General features: G+C 49.7%; 1 protein-coding gene across 5 annotated transcripts in view; it reads right to left on the bottom strand.

The window, feature by feature from the left end:
- Positions 1 to 598: 598 nt before the first annotated feature.
- Positions 599 to 24,158, bottom strand: part of ERG (ETS transcription factor ERG) — a 112,303-nt gene continuing 88,743 nt past the window's right edge. For 2 of the 5 annotated variants that reach the window (XM_049629238.1, XM_049629241.1), the window contains 7 exons: positions 22,430 to 22,633; positions 21,494 to 21,574; positions 19,521 to 19,592; positions 11,714 to 11,782; positions 11,145 to 11,201; positions 10,171 to 10,218; positions 599 to 2,484 (listed from right to left, as the gene is read on the bottom strand). In XM_049629238.1, the coding sequence (XP_049485195.1) occupies positions 1,964 to 2,484; positions 10,171 to 10,218; positions 11,145 to 11,201; positions 11,714 to 11,782; positions 19,521 to 19,592; positions 21,494 to 21,574; positions 22,430 to 22,633 (1,052 nt within the window). In that variant the 3' untranslated portion in view covers positions 599 to 1,963. The remainder of the gene's footprint in view (positions 2,485 to 10,170; positions 10,219 to 11,144; positions 11,202 to 11,713; positions 11,783 to 19,520; positions 19,593 to 21,493; positions 21,575 to 22,429; positions 22,634 to 24,158) is intronic. The other 3 variants (XM_049629239.1, XM_049629242.1, XM_049629240.1) reach the window with 2 other exon arrangements.

Genomic DNA, 24,158 nt, shown 5'->3' with positions numbered 1-24,158 from the left:
GTAGTGTCTGCGGACATGTGAGGCTCAAGGCTGGCGAACCCCAAACCACAGTGCCCAGATCATCCCAGCGTGGGAAGATTAAGGCAACTGTGGACCCGGCCAGGGCCTCTCAAAGGGAAGCCAAGTGGTAAACTTAGAAGCCATCCCTTGTTCCTGTAAAGTGAGAAACTGGCTGTCCACGACGCTTTATTGACCAACAAGGTTACGGTTTGTGCTAAGAGCAGTAGATCGGTTCGCCGTTCAACCAATGTTTTATGATCCTGGCAGGGACTGAGGGTGATCTGTGACCAGGTGCTTCTCTGGAATTTCTGTCACAACCCCCGCTCGAGAGGCCTCTTTCCATTCTGGGCACACACACATGGAGGTTCCAATGTGAAACCTTTGGTCGTCTGCTCCAGAAAGATGAGGAGGAAGAGAGAGTGAGCAGGAAGGGCCTGGAGAGGCCAACACCGTTTGGGCGCCAAACATCCTATTTGCTTGGCTCTCGCTTGCACGGATTCCCAGACAAAATAAAACCAGAACACAAGACCCGAAGTTCAGCACACATCTCTGTTAGGCAACTTCAGTCGCTAACAAAGTGCAAATGCGGACTCCCGGGTCAATCTGATTTGCCATGCTAGGCCAAGCTTGTTTTATTACATACATTCTGCATTCTAAGAACTAGTAACTTCATATTGTAAACATTAAGCATACAGAGTTAAAATTCAAGGCCACATTCTATCATTGATTGTCTCTTTTGTTGTGTATCTTTGGCTGGCCGAGATCAACTCGTAGTGTATAAATGCATAAGTTATATAATTATTATATAAAAAGGGGGGAAAAAACATTGGCTTGTATACTTCATTCTGACAAACGCACAGCGTTTGCGACTCGAAAGGAAACCCGGAGCCTCTGCCCAACCCAAACGCCTAGATGGTTTCCGATGGCAGCATCGAAGAAGGCTACCCACCTCTTACCTGACCCTGTGGGGAACAGAGCCCCCCCCCCCCCATAACGATGAGGTCTCGAATGTTTCTTTTAAATATCAGACAATTCCAGTTAAATTTTTCTTTTGACAAACAAACAAACAAAAAAGAGAGATGCGTATTCTTGTTCCTGAATTCTACTACTTCCCCTCGTCCTGGACGCCATATTCTTCCTCTTAACACTGGGTTTGGTAGGGCACCGACCAATGAACCCGCAAGTCTCCCGACTCAGTCTCCGGCCTCTGCACTGTCCCAAGTCCAGTCTCCACTGCTTGACAAGCGTCTCCCCCAGCCCTCTGGCCTCCTCCTCCTCCGCTCCCTTCTCTTGCACCTCCTCCAGCCCTCTGTCTACAACCACACGCTCGCTGTCCGCAGACGGCCCCGGCCCCACCGCCGGGCTCAGTTCCCCTGATACCGTCCGGGAGCTGTGGCTCTCCCCCGAACGGAATGCATCTGATTTCACCCAAACAGCACGTTCTACTGAGTTCCATCTCGGTATCTGTCGACGGGCCACAGTCTCTCTCTTTTCTTTTTTGATATGTTTCTATTTTTAAATACAGGTAGTTTTCCTTAAAATGACATGTAAATGGTATGTCAGGGGAAGGCTGTGTTACCACTCTCACTGTACTTGAATCCCCGTTTGCGCTAGCGGGACCCCAAACTCCCCTCTGAAGTTTATACGCTTCTTAAGAACGCTTTCTTTGGCACTCTGTCCTCGTGAGTTCTTCAGGCTTCTACTTACAATGTCTTTTACAAGGTGGGTCCACACCCGAGGTGTCCAGATAACGTTACATTTTTCGCATCCTCTTTATTCCTGGAGTAATACTTGAGTAAATCCCTCCCGTTAAGAGTCTTTGGATCTCGTCCCTGGCTTCCTTCCCCAGCGCCAGTCAAGCTTTTACATTCCTCTTGAGGCACTTTTGATTCACGTTCTCCGATAGAGTTGGTGGCAATTTCTTGGTGATCGTATGCTGTTGGGAAAGGCGTCCCTCAGGTCGTTAGTAGTAAGTGCCCAGATGAGAAGGCATGTGGCTGCCCGGAAGCCTAGTGTTGGGGTATATACCTCCGGTTGGCGAATTCCAGTAGGGGTTTGGGGCGGCGAAGAAACTGGACGAGGTCACGGGTAGGGCGGGAGGGTGGGGGGCCACAAAGTTCATCTTCTGTGGGTGGGCGTGATAGGAGCCCATGTAAGGGAGGTCTGAGGGGTACTTGTACAGAGATGATTCTGGAGGGTGGGGCTGGAGGGCCTGGGCGATCCCGTGGAAGTCAAACTTGTAGGCGTAGCGCTTCCCGTGGACTTTGGTCATGATATTTTTGTCATAGTAGTAGCGGAGGGCGCGGCTGAGTTTGTCGTAGTTCATATTGGGTTTGCTTTTCCGTTCTCCCCAGCGCCGGGCCACCTCATCGGGGTCCGTCATCTTGAACTCCCCGTTGGTGCCTTCCCAGGTGATGCAGTTGGAGTTCGAGCTGTCCGACAGGAGCTCCAGGAGGAACTGCCACAGCTGAATCTGCCCACTCCCTGAGGGGGGCGGGGGGAAGGAAACAGAAGACCAGTGAGAACAGGTTCCGAGCTAAAGGCAGTGTTTCTTCAGAGACGGAAGCGGGTGCTTAGTGGTGTTCCCTGCAGACGCCTTAACCTGCCTGCGCGCCCGTCCCTCGGCTGCTGGGGATGGTGGCTGTCTTCCTCCCTCTTCTCCAGAATATTGCCCTTGGCTGAACAGGAGTTGCTTCACCTCCCCCCGCGACCCCCCAGGGCAACCCCCAGACAGAGGGCCTGACACCGTGCACCACAGGCCCGTCTCACTGCCTCAAGGAGGGGCCAGCTCTGTGATGCTGTTCGTACTCGTGAGCTCCTTGCAGGACCAGACCAGAGCAAGGTTCCGGCTAAGGCCACCAGCCCCCGCAGCCTTGCCCCTGCCCTGTCTGCTTCATCACTGCCTCTCTCCCAGAGACACACAATGAACTGAGCACCTGCACAAGTATCGGCATCCCAAGTTCTGTGTCTTGGGAACAGGGTCTTCGCTGAGGATCTTTGGTGATATCGGGCTCATCCACAGATCCAAGTAATGCAACGCAAAGAATTTCTACGGGGCAAAGTTTAGGTTGGTCCCATCCATGTCTGACTTCCTTAGAAGCATAGCCAAGCCAACTCTGTGTTTCAGGGGTGAAAGGGTTTATTTTTCCTATTTTGCGAGGCAGAAAGTGCCATTATGTTGATGGCAATAATGACTTAACACCATTTATATTGGCGAGGTCAAGTAAAATAATAAAAGTCATATTTAGGAAATGAACTTCTAAAAGTTTATGGAAAAAATAGAGAATGGAAGTAAACACCGTTATTTCTAACATAACATTTTGCTGGCACCCAGAAAGCAATTCTGTCAAAACTTTTCCTAGAACAGAATTAACCCACTCAAAATGAGGAAGTTTAGAAAAAGTTGGCTCTTTTTCAAACCAGATCACCTATTTCCAGTATTTAGGCAACTGCATCGTAACGGAAATCCACGGGTTGCCCTCGCATTGCGATGCCAGTTGTGTTCAGAAGTTTCCAGAAGAAAATCTGCAGCAGTGAGTGACTGCAAGCCCTTCTGGGGAACCAAATGAGACTCCACCTTCATCAGCCAGATCTCAGTTAGCTGGGGGCACACAGAATTGTGTTCGATCCCACTGGAGAGACACATGGGTGTGTCTTTCAGCTCTTATTAAGTTTCGAGAAAAATCCAGGCATATCGTTCCAGCCACCACGTTACACTATTTTAAGATGACTTATGGCTTCCTCCAGGGAAGCAGCATGTAAATATCGACAGCAGTTTTGAGCACCAGGAGGAACTAAGATGTGCTGAACAGATTTTAGAAGCTTTGAAAGTAACTAAGAGGCCTGGCTTTCCTCCCAAACTCCAGCTCGAACACTGCCTCAGGCTTGTCCCAAAAAGATGACTTTTTTAAACGTTTATTTCTTTTTGAGAGAGAGACACAGAGAGAGCATGAGTGGGGGAGGGGCAGAGAGAGAGGGAGACGCAGACTCCCAAGCGGACTCTGAGCTGTCAGCACAAGGCCCGACGCGGGGCTCAAACTCACGAACTGCGAGATCATGACCTGAGCAGAAGTCAGACGCCTAACCGACGGAGCCCCCCAGGCGCCCCCCGAAAGAATACTTTTTATTGCACGATCAGCAAATTACCAAGAGATGTGATGAAATGACTGGCAACTATTCAGGGAGTTGATGTCGCGTAAAAATCAATTAGAATTTCTTCCCCCCAAACCCTTCTCCCTAGCTAACTCCCTACATAAATTGCCCAACTCTTACATCCTTGTTTCCAGGCTGGCTACACGGAGATGGGTATATTTGTGAATTCATCCATGCAACAGCATCGTGAGAAAGGTCAGCCTTTTCTGAATGTGCTCTGGAAAATTCTCATTTTCACTCTACAGCACATTTGAAATACATTAACAGCTTGTCATTCAACTCAATGGAAGCCTGTACTTTTTCGGAACCGCATATTCAAACTGTTCTCAATCAAGTTTTGGTTGCCCCGAACATCTCATTAATATGCATTTGAAAAAATATGAAGAATGGTATGAGAAAACCATATGGTTTTAGTATACATATTGTAACCAAAGGATTACTACTTGACAAAAATTCCACACATGACCTGGGAATAGGGAAAAACAAAATTTTTTTATTTAACAGCCCAACATATGCTTCCACGTAAACACGTAGAGTTGTCTGAAAATAAATATTCACTGTGAACGTCCTCCCACAGAGAAAGCAATCCCATAGATTGCGCATGAACACACAGACCTTCCCAGATAGCCAGAATCATGGCCGGTATTTATTCAAACCTTGGCATTGCTCCTAGGAATCTGTCCCTTGCCCACTTCCTTTAGGAACCTGCACAGAGACAGCCAGTGGACAAAAGTGGTTTCATACCCCTCCTGCTTCTGAAGCACTAGAAAGGCAGAGATCTAAATGCGCAGCTGGAAATCCAAAGACGCGCGATTTCTTACTAGACTCTTTTGCCCGTTAACCTTTAAGACACAGCCTCTTGAGCATTTCAAGGATCTATGGGCATAAGAGATCTTTACACAAAATTCATCACCTTCCAAACCTGAGAACAAAAGGGAAAATGCAAAATCAATCGCTGTTTAAGTAAATGTTATAAAATGCAACAGCGTGCCCAGAGCATTAACTGTTAAATTTAATACTCGTAACAAAATCCCTTGGATCCGCAGTATGGAGCAGGTTTTCTTGGGCAAGAATTGTCAAGGAGGCACGGTGGCTGCTGAGGACTCAGCCAATGGTAGATGAACTGAGTTCCTTGTGGCCACAAATTTCAAAAGCAATTTATGAAGACGAAAACATGTCCTGTGTGATAAAGGTGCATTTGAGAACACAGAAAGGGGGAGGTCAGACAAGGATATCTAAGTTGTGGGAAGCCTAAGAGGGGCTTGGGCCGTTCACTGGCCAAGCCGACAAGTGAAAGGAGAGGTCCTTACACTCAGGATCCGGGATCCGGCAGCCTGGCCACCTCCCCCCTTCCTCCATCGCCCTCCTTTGGGAAAACCTTTCCAGTCTGTTTTCTCACCCTATCTTGGTAGCGGCTTTCCAACATCAGTAAGAAGTAGCTACTTTTACCCAGGATCGGGTGAGGTAATTAACAAAGCCAGGATTGGTGGGAGAAACAATGATGTTGGTTGTGCCCCGCCCACAGGAGAACCCAATGGGATAAAGGGGGGGGGGAGGGGTACGCCTGGAAGAGAATGAAAGGCAATGCTTTTATGTTTAGAAGGAAGGTGGTCTCTTCGTGGAGCGGAAAGAGAAGAGAAGTAACAGTAGCAAAGAAGTACAACTAAGCAGAAAAGGGCAAAGCACCTAAAAGGTTTATAAAGCACAGAGAAAAGCAGAGCTGGGAGTGACTCAGCAGCTGTGGGTCCAGAAGGAGGGGTGTCCCCCCACCTCCGAAGAGCGGGGCTCAGCGGCCACCACCTGACGGAGGGACAGAGCAGGAAATGAAGCAGAGAGGGGCCCCCAAAGCACCACGGTGGCAGCCAGTGGAGGCCACTTTCTGCCATCGCCGGGCACGCGGCAGAGAAACCCGTGGGCACAGCCTGGCCCCTCCACCATGCCGAGCCCCAGGCAGCTGGCACGTCCCAGGGCGGAGGCTTTGCTCCGGGCTCAGTGTGGCTCAGACAGGACGTGGTAGAGTGCAGGGCAGTACGGTGTCTGGAAGCACCACTCTGGAATCATCCCTACCGCCGCTGGATCCTGGTGCTGGCATGCACGGGGCCTTGGGCAGCTCACCTAGCGTTCTGTGCCTCAGTGCCCTCGTCTATAAAATGGGGGTGATGGTAACAGCATCTTGCCAGGACACTGTGCGGATAAACTCAACACATGAAGGGTCTTACCATGATTTGTTTGAGCTGAAAACCAGAGGGTTTTTTTTTTAATTTTTTAACATTTATTTATTTTTGAGACAGAGAGAAAGAGAGAGAGCATGAACAGGGGAGGGTCAGAGAAAGAGGGAGACACAGAATCTGAAACAGGCTCCAGGCTCTGAGCTGTCAGCACAGAGCCCGACGCGGGGCTCGAACCCAAAGACCGCGAGATCATGACTTGAGCCGAAGTCGGATGCTTAACCGACTGAGCCACCCAGGCGCCCCGGTTTTTTTTATGTTCATTTATTTTTAAGACAGAGAGAGACAGAGTGCTAGCGGGGTGGGGCAGAGAGAGAGGGAGACACGGAATCCGAAGCAGGCTCCAGGCTCCGAGCTGTCAGCGCAGAGCCCGACGTGGGGCTCAAACCCACGAACCACGAGATCATGACCTGAGCCGAAGTCGGACGCTTAACCAACTGAGCCGCCCAGGTGCTCCGAAAACCAGGGTTTAAAGAGAGGCACATACCTTGCCTAGAGCTACAAGAGGACAGAACGAAGCCAAGTGCCCCTCCCCGTGCACCCCATGTTGGCCGTGAAAAACTGTGAATGGTGTTCTCGGGCTGGCTGACGGCCACCGAAAGCCTACTCTTTGCCGATACCATTCTGAACACTTGTATTTATTTAATTCCCCCCAAGAATCGTGAGGGAGCCCACTGTTGAGATGAGGACATTAGACCCCAGAGAGATAGAGTGATTCATGTTGCCCAATGTCAGCAAAGGTTGGAACCCAGTCTCTAAGCTCAGACGCCCGAATCCCAGCACGAACCATTGCTTTCAGGCCTGACCTCCACTCCCTCGAGTCCTCCCCAGGTCGTCCTTTCCCTTGGCCTGGGGCTTGGGAGGTTCAAAGTGGAAGACTGGACACTCCTACCTCCTAACCAATGGCAAAACATCCCTAAAACTGGTCTCTGGCTTTGCACGAAGCTGGATACAATTCATGCCCCCCATTAAAGAGTGTCCAGTTAGCACTGCGGGGGGGCCACTGAACACAACCCAAGAAGGTGCCTTCATGGAAAGGCAGCCTCAGTTCATTAGAGAAGCCACATACATGTTCAGCCATTCTAATGGGACATCAAGGGGCTGTGTGGTTTACGTGTGATCCATGACGTAATCGTTCAGGGATGGGACGCACCTCTCAGCAGGAGACACATGGCCCAAAGTGCACGTCACATGAGTATCTGGAACCGAGACCTTGAGATGCGGTTATTCTCTCATGCGTTTACACACCACGATGTCACCTTCCCACTTAAAATGATTTAAAAAGTTTGCGGTGTACAAAGAGCAAAGGCAGCAGTTTGAAGTGATGAAGGGCTTACTTATCAGAGAATGGGAAAACAGAGTCAAACAGGAAGAGGGAGTCTCATCCCCAGAAAGACCAGAGACATTCTGGTTTTGGGGGTGGGGGAAGCCACGTGAATACGACTGACGCGCGTGCAGCCCGAGGAGAGATGGAAAGAAGCCTAATCATTATCAACTGAGTAAAACAAGTCTTTATCTTCAAGCCCCTGGTTGGAGGTCACCATCTTCCCCAGGCCAAGTGAGGATAGTCTTAGTGGACAAAGGGCTGTCCTTTGCTCCCAGTGCTGGACCTGCTGACCTACTGTGGACAGAGCCATTTTCCCAGCACCTACACGGTTGTAGAACTCAAGGGAAATCCTTCCTTTCTATTCTCTTGGCCCCCATTCTCCAAGGCCTCCCTCCTCCCTTGGGCTCACTCAGGAGCGGTGCAGGGCAAGAAAATAAAACCAGACTCTGGAGACGGATTCAGGGTTCAAATGCGACTTCCCATTTTATTGGCTGTGTGACCCAGGGAAAGTCACCTAATTTCTCTGGACCTCTGACTCCTCTGTAGGATGAAGATAATGACCTCCCAGGGCTGTGTCATGCAGCGGCATGGCAGACTTAAGCACTTGCCCGGGCATTTCCACAGGGTGGGAGCTATTTGATTGTTATTTCACATGATTGTATTAAAGTCCCCAGAGTGCTCCCGCGTCTGTTCCTTTCCTCTTTCTAATCTATCCTGAACACTGATGCCAGATCAGTCTTCCTGAGGCATGGCTGATAACAGTAATCTCCCAACATAGTAATCCTTTTTATTTGAACCGTTATGAAGCAGTTCGAAATGGAGAGCTGAGCCCGGGATTGGGGGGGACCAGACACCCGGGAGCCTTGGCCACCAGTTGGACGCTCCCTTGAGATCAAAGCACCTGTGTGGCAGTGTTGTAATCACCCGTGTTCATTTCTCCACCAGAATGTGAGGACCTCGAAGGTCAAGGACGGTATCTCCTTACTCCTCGCGTTTGTTTCTTCAACAAATAATTACTGAGCGCCTGGTCTAGTCCCCAGGGTTGAGTAATAAACAGTCCCTTTTTTTAAAAAACTATTTTTAAAAATATGTATTCATTTTTGAGAGAGTGTGAGTGGGGCAGAGGCAGGGGCGGGGACGGGGGGCGGGGGACAAAGGATCTGAGGCAGCAAATTCAACGTGGGGCTCGAACTCACAAACCGAGAGATCAGGACCCGAGCCGAAGTCGGAGCTCAACCGACTGAGCCACCCGGGTGCCCCTAAAACAGTCCCTTCTAACGGCTCACATGCCTCAGAGGGGTTTTTCTGAACTAGTGACCATTACCTAAAATTTAATGTCAAAGCTGCAGATACTTGATAATGATATTTCGTGTTCTCAAAGCACAGATTCCCTTGTGGGGACGAATGCTGCTTGAATCTGAACTTTTCCGTTTCCAACCCTATTTTGGCCTCCGTGTTTAGGAAATATACATTCCAGCTTGTACTCGCAATATGCCTGTGTCATCTTGGCATTTGAATGTGCTGTTGAAAACCCTCAGCATATGCTGTGAATTTCGGAAGTGGATGCCAGCACAGCTGGTTCTGATCTGAATACAAACAAATACAACAGTTTGGTTGGCACTGAAATGTGATGACAGGTGACGATCTTTGGCGAGGTACGGGTCACAAGTGGGCCAATTAAGAATCTGCACCCTCTCCTAGCCTCTAACTTCACAAAGAGACCGTTCATCGAAGATGATCCTACATTTGAAGCCTTCGGGTTGGAGTCAAGGTTCTCCTTTTTAGGATAGGGTTTGACCTCCCTGTGTCATGGGATGAACTGTGTCCCCTCTCCCCAAAATTCACACGTTGGAATCTTAACCCCCAGTATCTCAGAATGTGACTTTTTTTTTTTTTTTTTTTTTTTTTTTGGAAAAAGGGGCTTTACAGAGCTGTTTGAGTGAAAGTGACGTTAGGGTAGGTCTAATCCAGTATGACTGGTGTCCTTATAAAGGGAAATCTGGACACAGAGACACGCACAGAGAGAAGACAGGTAAAGAGACCCAGGGATAAGACAGCCGTCTACAAGCCAAGGAGAGAGGTCCGGAACAGATCCGTCCTTCATGGCCCTCGGAAGGAACAAACGCTGCCTGTCACGTGACACGTCAATTTTGGACTTCTGGCCTCCAGATTGTAGGACGGTAAATATCTGTCATCTAAGCCCCCGGTTTGTGGTGTTTGTTACGGCAGCCCTAGGCAACTGATACAGTTCAGATTTGGTGATCCTGCCCTTTGCTGCAGCTAAGACCTTAATGGATTCCATGACCCGTTTAGTTTTTTTCCCCTCTTGCAAATAATCCAACGAGATCTAAACTCCACCTTGTGCAGCTGGAAGGATTCCTCGCCAATACAAGTTAGTCTTTCAAAATAGCCACTGCCAAAAAGGTAACTTTGTTAGGGGCAAAACCACCAGCAGTCTCTCACCTGGGTTTGCAAGGCGGCTACTTGTCGGTCCGAGAATCTGATAAGGATCTACAACAAAAAGAAAAGAAGTCAAATCCCAGAGACCTTGTCGCGGCTTGGTGTGATGTCACTGCAGGTATGATACCCCCGACTTGTGTTTCCAGGTGTCAGAGTCATTGTATCCCCCACACCAAAGTCTCCCAGCACCACTTCCTGCACTGAATAAGAGGTCACGTGGAATCCGAGAGAAGTTTCTTGCCAAAGACCTCCTAAGCTCAGCTCTGGCTTGGGGTTCCCGACACCTGGCTGTCTCCATCCCAGGACATAAACTGGGCAAACATGTGCTATGTCCCCACTGGGTCCGGGGCCACGCCGGCCACGTTGTTCAGCACACCGGCAATATCAACGGTGTTCCGTTGGATATCACCAATCCGCGGTGTTCCGCATGGGGCCTGGCATGAATGCGGGCTTGCGGCATGTGGCCTGGGGGTAAAATTAAAAGGATTTGTCTGTCACAGAGAAGGGACGTGTGTGCAAGCAGAATGTTCTTTCCATATTTACTGCATAGGTTTGGAAATGTCTTAGCAAAATCTCGAGTTATCCCTACTGAGTAGACTGATAATTTGGTCCATATTTTATGCATGGAGCCATGATAAAGAAGACAAAATCTTGGGGCGCCTGGGTGGCTCAGTCGGTTGAGCGTCGGACTTCAGCTCAGGTCATGATTTCGCGGTCCGTGAGTGCGGGCCCCGCGTCGGGCTCTGTGCTGACAGCTCAGAGCCTGGAGCCTGTTTCGGATCCTGGGTCTCCCTCTCTCTCTGCCCCTCCCCCCGTTCATGCTCTGTCTCTCTCTGTCTCAAAAATAAATAAACGTTAAAAAAAAATTTAAAGAAGACAAAATCACATTAACTTCATTTAGAAGTGACACATTTTAGAAACATGCTGCTAAGCCTACTTCTTTTTCGATGGCCGTCAAGACGTTCCCTGAAACATACCTAACTGAGGACGCTGATCTTCAGTTTTGGGCACTGCGGAAGGAGATGGTTGAGCAGCTGAAAATCCCAAAATAAAAGAGAGAGTTAGTTATAACTTCTATCTGGCCACTCATCTTTGATGTTGTATTATCATCCCATCGATTAGCTTAGCTATTAACATAATAGTCTTACTCTTAGACTAAGAGTAAGACTAAGACTCTTACTCTAAGACATGACATGCTCAGGTCATGATGTTGTGGCTCATGAGTTCGAGCCCCGCTTCAGGCTCTGTGCTGACAGCTCAGAGCCTGGAGCCTGCTTCGGAATCTGTGTCTCCCTCTCTCTCTGCTCCTCCCCTGCTTGTGCACGTGCGCGCTCTCTCTCAAAAATGAATAAATAAACTTAGAAAAAAAAAAGAATCATTGCATCTAAAGATCAAGTTGCTCTTTGCTGCCAAAGGAACAAACATTTTATGCTGATAAAGCGTAGATACCCTGCAGAAATCAGCACGCTACCAATGGTCACCAAACGTCACCAATGGTCATCTCCTGGTGAGAAGCAGATTCAAGCAACGGGAGCCAACACCGTACCTTTCGACTGGGGGGTGGGGTGGCCGTGACTGGTCCAGGCTGATCTCCTGGGTGGGTCATAAGGTAAATCTGCAAAGACAAATAAAATGACTGGAAGACCAATAATGTAATTTTGTAATACATATTTTGTATGCTTTTTGTTTTGCGTCCGTTAGAATAAATACCGTGGATGAAAATCCAGCAATCCAAAGAAATACCCAACCTGTATCCCATTAGATTTGCGTTTTACTCAGAAATTACTGTTTTGTTCATTTTATCGATCTAACGTTTTCACCCGTTGATCTGGAAACTCTCCTTGAGAGATTCTTACAGGGCTTCCTGAGCCTTCTAAGGAAACTTCCTACGACCACAGGTCAAGACCACATAAAGAGTTTCTTACAATCTACTTTGGCCTGCTTCCACCTGGAACTGACCTAAGTTCATCCCTTTGTTACCTTCATGAGCCACTCAGAACAGAGCTGACCAATCTGATAAGTTCACCAGTTCATGCTCGAGGTCTGCCCCTAAATCCCCTAAATGACACTTCTTCCTTGGAAATGAGCATGGCCTCCTCATCCTCTTACTTGCCATCTGCCTCTCTCAGTCACCCCTCATTTCTTTTTATAATCTCACCCAGATATATATATATATATATATATATATATATATATATATATCTTTAAATGTTAATGTTTATTTTCTGAGAGAGAAAGACAGAGCATGAGTGGGGGAGGGGCAGAGAGAGAGGGAGACACAGACTCGGAAGCAGACTCCAGGCTCCGAGCTGTCAGCACAGGGCCCGATGCGGGGCTCAAACTCACAAACTGAGAGATCATGACCGGAGCTGAATTCGGACGCCCAACCAGCTGAGCCACCCAGGCCCCCCTCACCCAGTCCTATTAAATCAGTCGTAACTGTCCAGTTATTTCTCCATGTAAATATCTACTATAGCTCTTTCTCTAAATGAATTTAGAAGTTCTCTAAAAGAACTGCATGCGACCAATCGCAAGACCGGAATACTATTGTTCCCACAACATGTTAGCAATGACGGTAAGAGCTTAAGTGTATGCAACGGTTTCTTTGCGTTCATAACGTATTGTCATCTGTCTCGTAAATCTTCAGTGCACTTTGCACATACAAAGTTAGTAACTCTCCTTCCCACCCTCGGTGCAAGTTATGTTAATGATTATGAAGACTCTAAGTCATTTCAAGGTCCTTTCAAAAACGTATTCCAGAACAGGTGCACCTGGGTGGCTCAGTCGGTCAAGCGTTTGACTTCGGCTCAGGTCGTGAACTCACAGGTTCATGAGTTCGAGCCCTGCATCGGGCTCTGTGCTGACAGTGCAGAGCCTGCTTCAGATTCTGTGTCTCCCTCTCTCTCCGCCCCTCCCTTGCTCATGCGCTCTGTCTCTCAAAATAAACACATAAACTTAAAACATACTCCAGAACATCACCATGCGTATCCTTACTAAGTGTGCACACACGAAGTGATTTCTACATGAAATCTTATTGTAGAACCACTTCAAAACTATGCCTTCTTGGATTGATGGGGGCTCAGTTCCATGCCATGGGTCATTCTGGGCCAACCGAAAGCCACAGCCAGATACTTGAGGTATTCTGCTGCTGGACATCTGGAAATGGCTATCAAATCTCACTTGCAGGGCAGGCAATCTAATTCGTTTTAAGCCTCTCTTTAAACAGACTATGTAACCCTGTTTTAGACTGGTAGTTTGGCGGGTCAATCCTCAAAGGGTCTGCCTATGTTGCAAAAGATGCATCTTTTGGGGCACCTCGGTGGCTCAGTCAAGCGTCTGGCTCTTGGCTTCGGCTCGGGTCATGATCCCGTGGTTCTGTGAATTCACGCCTCACGTCGGGCTCCGTGCTGGCAGCACGGAGCCTGCTTGGGGTTCACTCTCTCCCTCTGCCTCTGCCCTTCCCCGACTCGCGCTCTGTCTCTCTCAAAATAAACAAATAAAAGAATAAAAAGATGTGCCTCTTCTTACTTTCGTATCCCAAAGAACATACCGCTGAAATGCAATGTGAAATTCAACACAGAGTTGCCTTAATTTATTTGGTCTGTTTGGCTACAAGCACCTCGGCTCGTGTGGTCTGTGAAATCCTACCCTTTATAGCTTTGGTTGAGTAAAAGATAAATTTTTTTTTTTTTTAACTCCAATATTGCTCACCGCTTCTTCTCAGCTGGTATTTTTGCATTTTGGATCATAAGCCGTTCCCACTCGGCTCCTCAGATTCTCACTTTTCTGGTGTTGGGGGTTGCACACGGGAATTAAATCTGCAGCCGCTATCAATTTACGGCTGAATGTCAACTTAAGTCTCTGGGCGCCCTTCGCACACAGATACCCACCCGGTTGAATTTTGTCTAAAAAAAAAAAAATGGTCAGCCAGAGTTTCAATCTGAGAACTGTCTCAGAAAGAACACTTGGACTACTGTACCAGCGTCTAGCCGAATTCAGGAGCAGACAGGCACACGGACAAAGGGGCTTCTGTTGACCACATGAAAAAAAAAAAAGCAAGGCAATACCAAAAGGTGTTCTCGATCCCAGGTCTCAAAGGGTGGCCCACGGACCAGCAAGACTGGTAAAATCTGGGAGCTGGTTAGGAAGGCAGAATCTCACTCCAGGGCTACCGAGCCAGAATCTGCCCTTTAACGAGGTCCCGGGTGACCTGGGAGCGCACTGAACAATGCCGGAGCGAGCCCGTTCTAGATCATCTCTGTTACATGTTTCTAGGCAGGAATCTGTGTTCCCGCAGATAACACATCTCAGAACCGCTGAGCGTGTCAGGACAAATGAGAAAATGTGTGCAGAGAGTTCTACGCTGGTTACCTTCCCCAGAGAGAATGCGAGCGGAACGAACGGCCGTTGGTCGATGGTCCGCTACTACTGCTCATGTGATGTGACTGGAAAAAATTAACCACCCCACTAGCAAGAGGCAAATATTTTGAAACTCTTTATTCATAAAACCCTTCTCCGGGTCTATAACTGTGTTCCACCCTCCCCTGAAAATAAGTCAGGACCTTAACAACACGAAGTCTGACTCTAAGCCAAGAATCTGAGATGTTTATATGAACGATGATTAACATGTTCATAAACATATTGCCACGGAAGATAAGTCGGCTTTTGTTTTCGTTCATGAAATTCTGGTCCAGTGCTTCCTTATCAGCTGCCGCTCACGCGCTGAGGGCACTGAGTTTCCCTCCCCAGGGAGGTGACTCTGGGAAAAGGCTGAATGAAGCCGTACTGATTCAGGAGGACACGCCGGGGCCTCTCCAGCCACCCCACCTCACAGCACGGCCAGCCCTGGGTATTTCTGCCCTTGGGCTGCTGTAGAAATTCCGACTCCAAGCGCATTTGCTATGTGTCCCCTGGCGAGAGCAGGGCACAGAACTTCTACTAAGAACAGATTTTACATGGAATTTCTGGCAGTCACTTCAATGCACCCTCATTCTCTCCTGTATTGGGATCTTCAAGGTAACTAACTCACACACTTGGCACGAGGTCCTGTGTTGGGGAAGGCTGCTTTCTGGCTCTGGTTCTCTTTTTTTCTGCACCAGGCTGTGTGTTTAAAAACTGAAGGTTATAAAAGCCATTCGTGGGCAGCTCAGAGTTAACAAAGAAACGTGTTCTATGCCATGATCTGGGCCAAAAAGCACGACACTAAAAATCGGGAGTTTGACTAGCATCGGGTCCCTCCACACCAGCACCTTGATTTATTTCCTGGGAGCTGGGATCGGTTCTTGATTTGGAAAGAGACTCCTCCTCCCCCCACCCTCTCCCTTCCCTGGGCATCAGTGAATCAAGACAACATATAGATTCTATGCTGCATCCTGCGGGGTGAAGTTCACCAAGTTTTATATTCTGCTTTCATCACGCTTACAGAGGAACAGCCCTCTAGCCTTCACAGTATGCCCACGCCCACTTTATTTTTTAATGAACCGGAACTTGGACCATGCGAGAGCTCATCTTCATTCTGCAGGATCTATGCGGCATCTGCAAAGCAGTGTGCAAGGGCCCTGGCTGGGTTGGGTAGGAACAGATGAGATTTGCCTGCTGTCCATGAACCTAGAGGCTAATGCAAAGAGAAAGGCCAAGAGCTGCTGCCCAGAACCACCTGATAAACACCTACTTAATGGAAGGAAGTTTGGGAGTCCGCCCTGATGTGGCTGAGTCACCCTCTCCTGTATTCCTCCAGACCTTCCTACGGTCTTCTAAGATCCCCCATCAAAGACATGGAGACCTGGGAGCGTTGTGCACGGCTTTCTCTCCTGGCTTTGCAGACCTCTGTGGTTACGGTCTAACCAGAGGGAAAGCAGAGGGTGCGTTTCCAGCCGTGAGCCAGGATGCAGACTTTCCACAGGGCCTGACTGAGGAGAACGTGCATTTGCTGCCTGGCCTTGACGGGTGACGTCGAAATGTCACTCAGTTGTGAATGCCAAAGGAGGAGTTGTTCAAGATTCTGAGACACCCCTGAAGGGCACTGGCTTAAAAGTGAAAGTTAAGGCTGCACGTGCCGGCTCAAGCCTCCAGTGTCTTTGGATAACATCCTAGACGTGCATGATGCTCTGGGGACTGCGTGATGGTGGAGGAGGAGAGACGGGGCTGCACAATGTCCCCCTTGGTGCCCACCATGGCTTTCATATAAACTGCTCCTGACATGCCGCAGGGGGTCAAAAACCAGCTTGCAAGTTTCAGTGGGTCAGACCTATGTCTTTTATGTCACTTGAGACCTCAAAGGGCCATGGCTCCCGAAGGCACGTGTTCAGCAAGGAAGGAAGGTGCCTGCAACCCAAGAAACACATGAAGCACCCTAAAATCATGATCATCAAAAACAGAATGTAAAATGACACGCCTACGTGCAAACACTTTTTACGAGTAGGAGAGAGACGGATCTAAATGCTAAGTCAACAAAGGGATCACGAGGGAGGGTGCATTTTGAATCAGGAACATTTGGGAAAAGCGAATAGAAGCCAGCCTGGGAAGAGAAGGGAGAGACATGGACAAAGCAGTAACATGCCCACGTGTGGTTGTCTGGGAGGTCACCAGTCTTGGCCAAATGTGGGGTTCGGTTGCAATGGCACAGCGACTTGATGGGGTAAGCAGTTGGGGGACCCGGAAGAAGTGACCCATTTGGGAAGGAAGGCCAGGAGGAAGAAAGGAAAAGGGAGATTGGGGTCAGCAGCCCGGGGGTGGGTTACACAGGGCAGAAAGGAGAGGAGGCAGGGAGGGACAGGAAGCATGGGGGAGGGGACTGGGCACGCGTGGGTGGAGGAAGCCCCCTGTTCCCATGGCTGGGAGGTTACAGAAATGGAGCGGCCATGAAGGTCATGGCGGAGCAAACCAGGAGTGCAGGGGAACGGGAACTCGGGTCTCTATTCCCAAGGGCCCCAGGGGCCTCTTCCCAGGGGGGAGTCAGCCATCACCTCTTCTGCCGGCATCAGACACTTCTGAGCCCAGGAACACAGTTGGATCCCAGCCGGTCTGGGAACCGCCCTGCAGCACCTGTTTCCCCAGGGCCAGTGCCAGATTTCCACCTCCACCCCGACGGGCTTTCCGACTCACAAATACATCCTTCAAGGTCCATCCCTGCGTCCACCTAAGCGGAGAAGCAACTCTCCTCTCCAAGGTCAAACCCCTGGATAGTTCAGCAAAGAGCTCGGGCGTGTTCAGTCTGATTCAACTTCCTTATAGCGCGTATACAAGCATCTGTATCTCCCTGGACAGTCACAGGAGGGGTCGTCAAAACAGGTATTTTTGCTACAAACTTGAGTCTCAGAAACATACTTTGCTGGGGTGGAGCTAGGGAAGTGTGATCTCTTGCGGGTCACGCACAAATCAAGGCCCCAAGGAAGAGCGTGGCCAGAGCGCAGAGGCGTGTCCCAGCCTTCACTTCCCAGCTACTCCCCGCCCCCCCCCCCCCCCACACACCTGGAAAGCTGAATCTTCCAAATCTACTGTATCTTCAGATGCGAATAAAGAAAAAGGAGTTCCAGGATCCACTGTTCTACGTACTAGCAAGCAATTAGCCAGCTGGTCTGACCACTGGGCTGTAACCAACGGATCTGGTCAACGTCGTGACCTTTCGACAAAACCCCAAGCCCAGCTCACAATCCCTGGATTCTGCGACTCAGTGAGACACATCCATGAGGCAGCTTCAAACAAACAAACCAGCAAAAGCAAGCAAACAAACCATGGCCCGCAGCTTCCCGGAAAGCTCTTCTTCTTTTAAGGATGGATGGAAATGGATTTTAAATGCTCACAAAACCGTTGTGATCTTCCTATACTTCCCTATGTTCTCCCAAGGATGCATTTATCAGAGGTGAACGGTGGGTTTCTTCAGGGCCAGTCCAGGTCATTCTAGACCCTGAATCTGATCCACAAGTAAATGGCCTGTGAAGTCTCCTCCATGACAGAGGGAACGAAGCACTTTAGCTAAACCTTTCCACCGTGTTCCCCAGGAAGAGGGGCGCAAATCCTTCCTCTGAGGTCAGAGAGGAGGGAATGGCCAGCCTCAAGGCTCTGTGGAAGTAACGGGACAGCGTCAGGGTGGGAACAGCTCTGAGAAGCTTCTTCACCCATGCTATTGAGCTCCTGACTGGAAAGAAACGACCGTGCGAAACTTAATGCCCCGGACCAATCCAAATGGAGTCTTATGTAGTCTGGGTGTGGGACAGAGGTCAAAGGGCGACAGCTTGGGTCTAGGAACGCATGACTCCAGAGGCATGAGTGACGATGGAAAAACCAGCCCCCTACCCTGACTCGCCATTTCCTCAGCTGGCGGGCTGGCGTGTTATCGGTGCAAGTCCTGGTGAGGGGACCGAGGTCTGAGCCACGCTGCTCCTGATCTGAAATGCCCTCCCCCTCCTTCCCCACCTGGCAACATCTAATCCTCCTGTGGCGGGTGGCCCTTCCTCTGGAGAGCGTCCTTCCCGCTCTCATGGAAGGTACGTTTGCAACCGCTGCTGGTCCTACAGCCTCTGCCATCAAAGTTGATGCCTCAACTTCTTCAGGTTAGAGTCTCAGGGGCGTATCTGCTCTATGCTGCCAGCCCTTGAGGTTCGACACTTATGTGTGAGTCTATCTCTGGCTCTAGGCGGCTCAACCGCGACATCTAGAGCTTCAGGCAAAGCCCGGATGTGTGCCTGTGAGCTGGTTTCCGACGTCCCCTCCGCGGCTGACGCCCAGGAGGCGCTCCGTGGACATCGTGGAATGAACAGGCCAGCCTTCAGCAGACAGGAAGCTTTCTGAAGTCTGGCCCAGAATGTAACACTGCGCTTGTCACTAGTAAGCACTTGGTAATATTTATTCTTTCACGCATGACATGAAAATCAATTACCTAGAGCAATCAGGAAAGACATAAAGAGTCCGATGTAAATATCACCTATGACATGCCTCTGCTCTGAACCGCTGGCTCTCGTGACATGCCGAGAGTCCATCACTAACACCATGGGGACGCCTCGTGCTTCTTGTGTTCCCCCGAGGACGCGCATGCTTTTGTCACCTGGCGCGCGGGCGGGTGCTTTTCCGCCGGGCTTCCAGGGTGCCAACTTTGCCCATCTGCCTTTCAGAGCAGCTAGTTAAGGGGCCGATGTGCTTTTAATTCTGCGGTCAGGGACCTGAAGTGTGATCTCTGAGTGAAACGGTCTGATGGAATCTGGGCTCCAGATTCACAGGGGCAGAACAAGACTGCTCAGGACTCCCTTCAGACCCAGGATCCGCGCCCTCTGACTCTGGTGACTTAGGTCACGGATCTCACGGGACATCCCAGGATGTCTCTGCAGGGACAGATCACACAGGGGTGTTTTTCGTACCTGGCCTAGTTGTAATTCTTTGCGTGGCCTCAGGATATACTGAAGTATTTGGGAAAATAAAAGCTGCACCCCCTGCAGACAAAAGGAAAGACAAAACATGTGAAGGTCTCTTGTTGTGGTTGTTGATCTCCTGCAACCAAATCAACTCTGCCCTGTGACACCAAAGGGAGGGGACCCCCTGGAGCCGGCCATCTGGGACTCCCAGGGGGTGGGGGGGGGGAAGGGATAAGCAAACGGGGGCAGAAACTGATTCCGACTACAGAAATAGATGTCGGGCTATACTGCGTCCCATTTGCCAGAAAGTGTCCCGTGTTTTGATGGTATGGCTTCTTGCTGAAGCGCATCTGTGTGTCCCCCATCACCCCCAACCATCTCACTTTATAAAAAAAAAAAATTCTATGGTGCGTATTTTCATTTATAAGTTGCATAAAAATCCAGAGAAACGTTTTACGGAGCCCTTGGAAAACAGTCCCAAAGAATTACAAATATTTTTTTTTGCCAAAGAATGTATGGATCTTATTAAAAATAAGTCCACATTTCTCTTCAAATGCGTGTGTCCCCTTCTCTGTCTCAATCCACTGCCCGTGTTGTGAGCAGGAAAAAAAAAAATCCCCTTCTACAGTTCAGTCCATTTGGAATCGGTCCTCCCGTTCTTCGATTGCTTCTAGTTTAACAGTAACACTAGTAACGAAAGCAGAGCGTTCTCGAAACTGTCACTCACTGTTATAAATTTTCTAAACAACTGTGAAATGATCAGAAAATGTGTCGCTCAAGGGGGTTCTGAAGAGGGGGAAATCACTCGGCCTAAGTTATTTGTTATTTTCTGGCCACAAGGTCATTAATAGGCTGACGTGTGTAACCTACAGTGAAAAAGCATACGACTGACTCCAAGCTTTTTTTTTTTTTTTCCACTTTCAGTGAAAAGCACAATGTCCTGAATCTGGAGGACCAAGATAAAGGAGCCATCTATCTCACTGTAACGCCCAAACCGGACTCGCTCACGTTACACATTTTGGGAACACGGCTGTACTTCCGTGTGAGGCTGGCCATGAATCGGCTTCTTTGCCGACGATGGGGTTACCCAAGCCTTGATGGTTTCCGCCCCGGCCTGAGTGGTGGCAGAAGGGCCCTGCCGGCTGACACAGTGGGGTGAGCAGCCTGTGGCCAGGCTTCGGTAGCTGTCTCTATCAGGAGGGAGACGGCGGATGCCAGCCGCGGACACATTCATCCGCAGAAAGCCAGCCTCGACCATGAGGGGGATGGGGAAGGTTAGCGGGGATGAAGCATCCTGTTCAACTCGACTAGCCTCAGGCCATAAATAAATAGATAAAATGCAGAATCTGTGGTTAGAGACGGGATAGCAGGGATTGGGTTAGTAACTGATTTCATATCCTCCAAAATGACAACGCAGTCTCCTTTCAGCCCCAAGCTCCCGAAAAGTGACGAACGAGCTTTCTTTCCTCCTGCCCTTTGCAAACGTCCAGAGTCCGTGCAAGAAGATCAAAGTCAGGATGAGTCAAGTGGCCTAAGACTTTTCCTAAAAGGAAAAAATAAAACTCCTGCTTGTCCTAGTACACGTTCCTTTGCGAACAAAAAAGAAATAAAAAGAACCCCAAGGGCCCCCTTTATATCGAACATGCTTTTAGTTTCTACAGTCAGCACAGCGGCAGATTGTAATCCAGCAAAAGAGAGGTAAGGCAACGGCTAAGGGCTAATTCTGCGCCTCTCCTGGTCGAAAGAAGTCCTTTGATGGTCCAAGGGGGTGGGGAGTGCTCAGAAACCAAAATGGGCGCCCCCTGCCGGCCGGCTCTGGTACTTCAGCAAGAGCCTCCTGCATATCAAGAACCCCTCGAGCATCCCCTCTGCTCTGCCTTCCTGATGCCCTGACCGGCCCGCCATCCACGTTGAAAGAGTGCAATCTGTGGACAAGGCTTTGCGCGTGTCCTGTGGGGAAGGGGCAGGCCCAGCATTACCTGTGTTTCTAGCATGCATTAACCGTGGAGAGTTTTGTAAGGCTTTATCAACATCATCTGAAGTCAAATGTGGAAGAGGAGCTAGAAAACAAAACAAAAGCGACATCAAAATGAAAAGAGAGAGAGAGAGAGAGAGAGAGAGAATTACCCTCCTTAAAAAAAAAAAAGAAGAAGAAGAAGAAAGAAAGAAAGAAGAAGAACACCTCCCCACCCCCACCCTACTTTCCTGAGCGGCTCGGAAATCTCTCCATGGCCCTGCGGCTGGTTAGCGTGTTAAAACCTAGGTGGGCCCATATTTAATTCGGGGAACAAGTGATCGGGATGCCAGGCAAAGCATTTACACCGGAGTCCACACCCAGCCCCCTGCTGTGCTATTTCCCTCTCCTGCCAACCATGCTTGATGTCTGAAAAATTAAACCATACAGCAAACCGGGTGAATTCGTGCCTCCAATCGCCAATATGCCATTCCCACTGGGTCAGGTGAAGCCACATGTCATGATACGAACTGGAAACTTCTCTCACTCTGTGCTCAGGTGGGACCGGGAGGGGGCTTGGTTTAGCTTTAGGGAGGATGAGCCCCGTAATTCCCATCGGGGGCCTTTCCGTCTGTTTCCGTTTTAGTGTGGGACACCACGGGGACTCAATAGTGTGTGACCAGAGGAAGCTCTGCTCCCCTCTGCCACGTGATCCTCTTGGTGGAGGTGACCCAGGGGGAGGCAGTTGAAGCCTCGTGTGACCCCTCAGGCTTCTGGGAAAAGCGCTTGACCGCTTGTCACATGTGTACCTAGATCGTGGCCTCGTAAGCGTTTGGTTCTCCCAGATCCTAAGTGAGAACTGGGTTAGGGCGGGAAGAAGCTGTCACAGACTGGACTGGACCCCCTCAGCTCGGGTTGGCAAGAACCCCCACCCCAGTGATCTCCGTCCCGACCCTCTTACTCTCTCTGAGGTAGTGCAGGTGGGAGAGAAGGATGTCAGCGTTGTAGCTCGGGGTGAGCCTCTGGAAGTCGTCCTTGGTCATCTTGCACAGCTCCTTCCCGTCGATGTTCTGGAACAGCAAGATGTCGACGTCCGGAAGGCCATACTCTTTCACTGCCCACTCCAGCCACTGCCGGACGTGGTCCGTACTCCACAGTGTAGGATCTGAAAGGGGTTGGGACAGAAGCAATCAGCTAATCGCCTCCCGAAGACGCATTTCCAGGGCAGAACCACATCCCAGGCAGGGCCCCCGCCAGCCACGGCTTCCCGGAGGGGCTCCTTCCCCACTGTTCTAGAAGACAGGCTTCCAAACAGGCGCGGTGCCCTGTCAAAAGCAAGTGTCTTGGGGGAAAGACAAAAAAAAACCAGAAAACAAAAAACAAAAAAAAAGCCATCTGAGTCACGCCCAGAAATCGCTGCCTTTAAAGTGAATCGTTCTGGAACACCACTGGCCCCTCGTGGCTCAGATCATCTGAAGTTTCACGTAGGCACCAGGCTTTTTTATTATTCATTTTTGTCACTTAGTTTCATTTTTATTTATTTATTTACAAATGAAAAAATCATGGAAATTTTCTTTCCTTAGGGAACTGTTGGCATCGAGAGCTCAGAACACAAATCAGGAAGACGCTCATCACCGTCCGTCACGCAAAAAAAGGATTCATACAAAATACTGAAAAATACTGACCGCAAAACTGGAAGTCAAGCGTAGGTGAACGAAAACCCTAGTGCCTCCCATGGGCTGGTGTTTCTTTTTTTTTATTATTGTTTTTCTTAATGTTTATTTTTGAGAGACAGGGAGAGAGAGAGCGCGAGCAAAACAGGGGTGGAGCAAAGAGAGACAGAGAGACAGAATCTGAAGCAGGCTCCAGGCTCTGAGCTGTCAGCACAGAGCCCGACATAGGGGGCTCAAACTCACGACCTGAGCCTAAGTCGGTGCTTAACCCAAATGAGCCACCGGGCACCCCATATGAGCTGTTATTTCATTAAAAAAAATTTTTTTTAAGTTTATTTATTTTTGAGAGAGAGAGAGAGAGACAGAGCATGAGCAGGGGAGAGGTAGAGAGAGAATGAGAGGGAGACACAGAATCTGAAGCGGGCTCCAGGCTCTGAGCTGTCAGCACAGTGCTCGACGCGGGGCTTGAAGTCACAGACTGTGAAATCATGACCCAAGCCGAAGTCGGACGCTTAACCAACTGGGCCCCCCAGGCGCCCCTGGGTTGGTATTTCCAAGAGAGAGCGGGTGGTTTCCTGCTTTTCCTGCAGAGAGTTTGATTTTGCACCTATCAGGCACCTGCAGGAGTAGGGGACTGGCTGGGGGACCTTCTCACCGCACAGCTATGGCACACAAACACCCCACCTCAGGCAGGCAGTGTCATCCCACTCCACTGCCACATATGGGAGGGGACCTGGGTAGAGTCCCAGAGGACACAGCCAGTGGGACAGCCACTGTATTATCCCCAGTGGAAATACAGCCAGGAACACGCCACACAAACAGCCTGGGCAGAGGGATATTTAGGGCACCCAAATACCGGCAGGTAGGAGGGGCACCCGGGTGGCTCAGTCAGTGAAGCGTCTGACTGCTCCTTGGGTCATGATCTTGCAGTTTGTGAGTTCGAGCCCCACATCGGGCTCTGCACTGGCGGATTTTCTCTTCCTCTCCCTCTCTCTGCCCCTTCCCACTTGCATGCAA

The sequence above is a fragment of the Panthera uncia genome, chromosome C2, assembly GCF_023721935.1.
Source record: "Panthera uncia isolate 11264 chromosome C2, Puncia_PCG_1.0, whole genome shotgun sequence".
NCBI lineage: Eukaryota > Metazoa > Chordata > Mammalia > Carnivora > Felidae > Panthera > Panthera uncia.
This window is presented reverse-complemented; position numbering and strand designations above follow the sequence as displayed.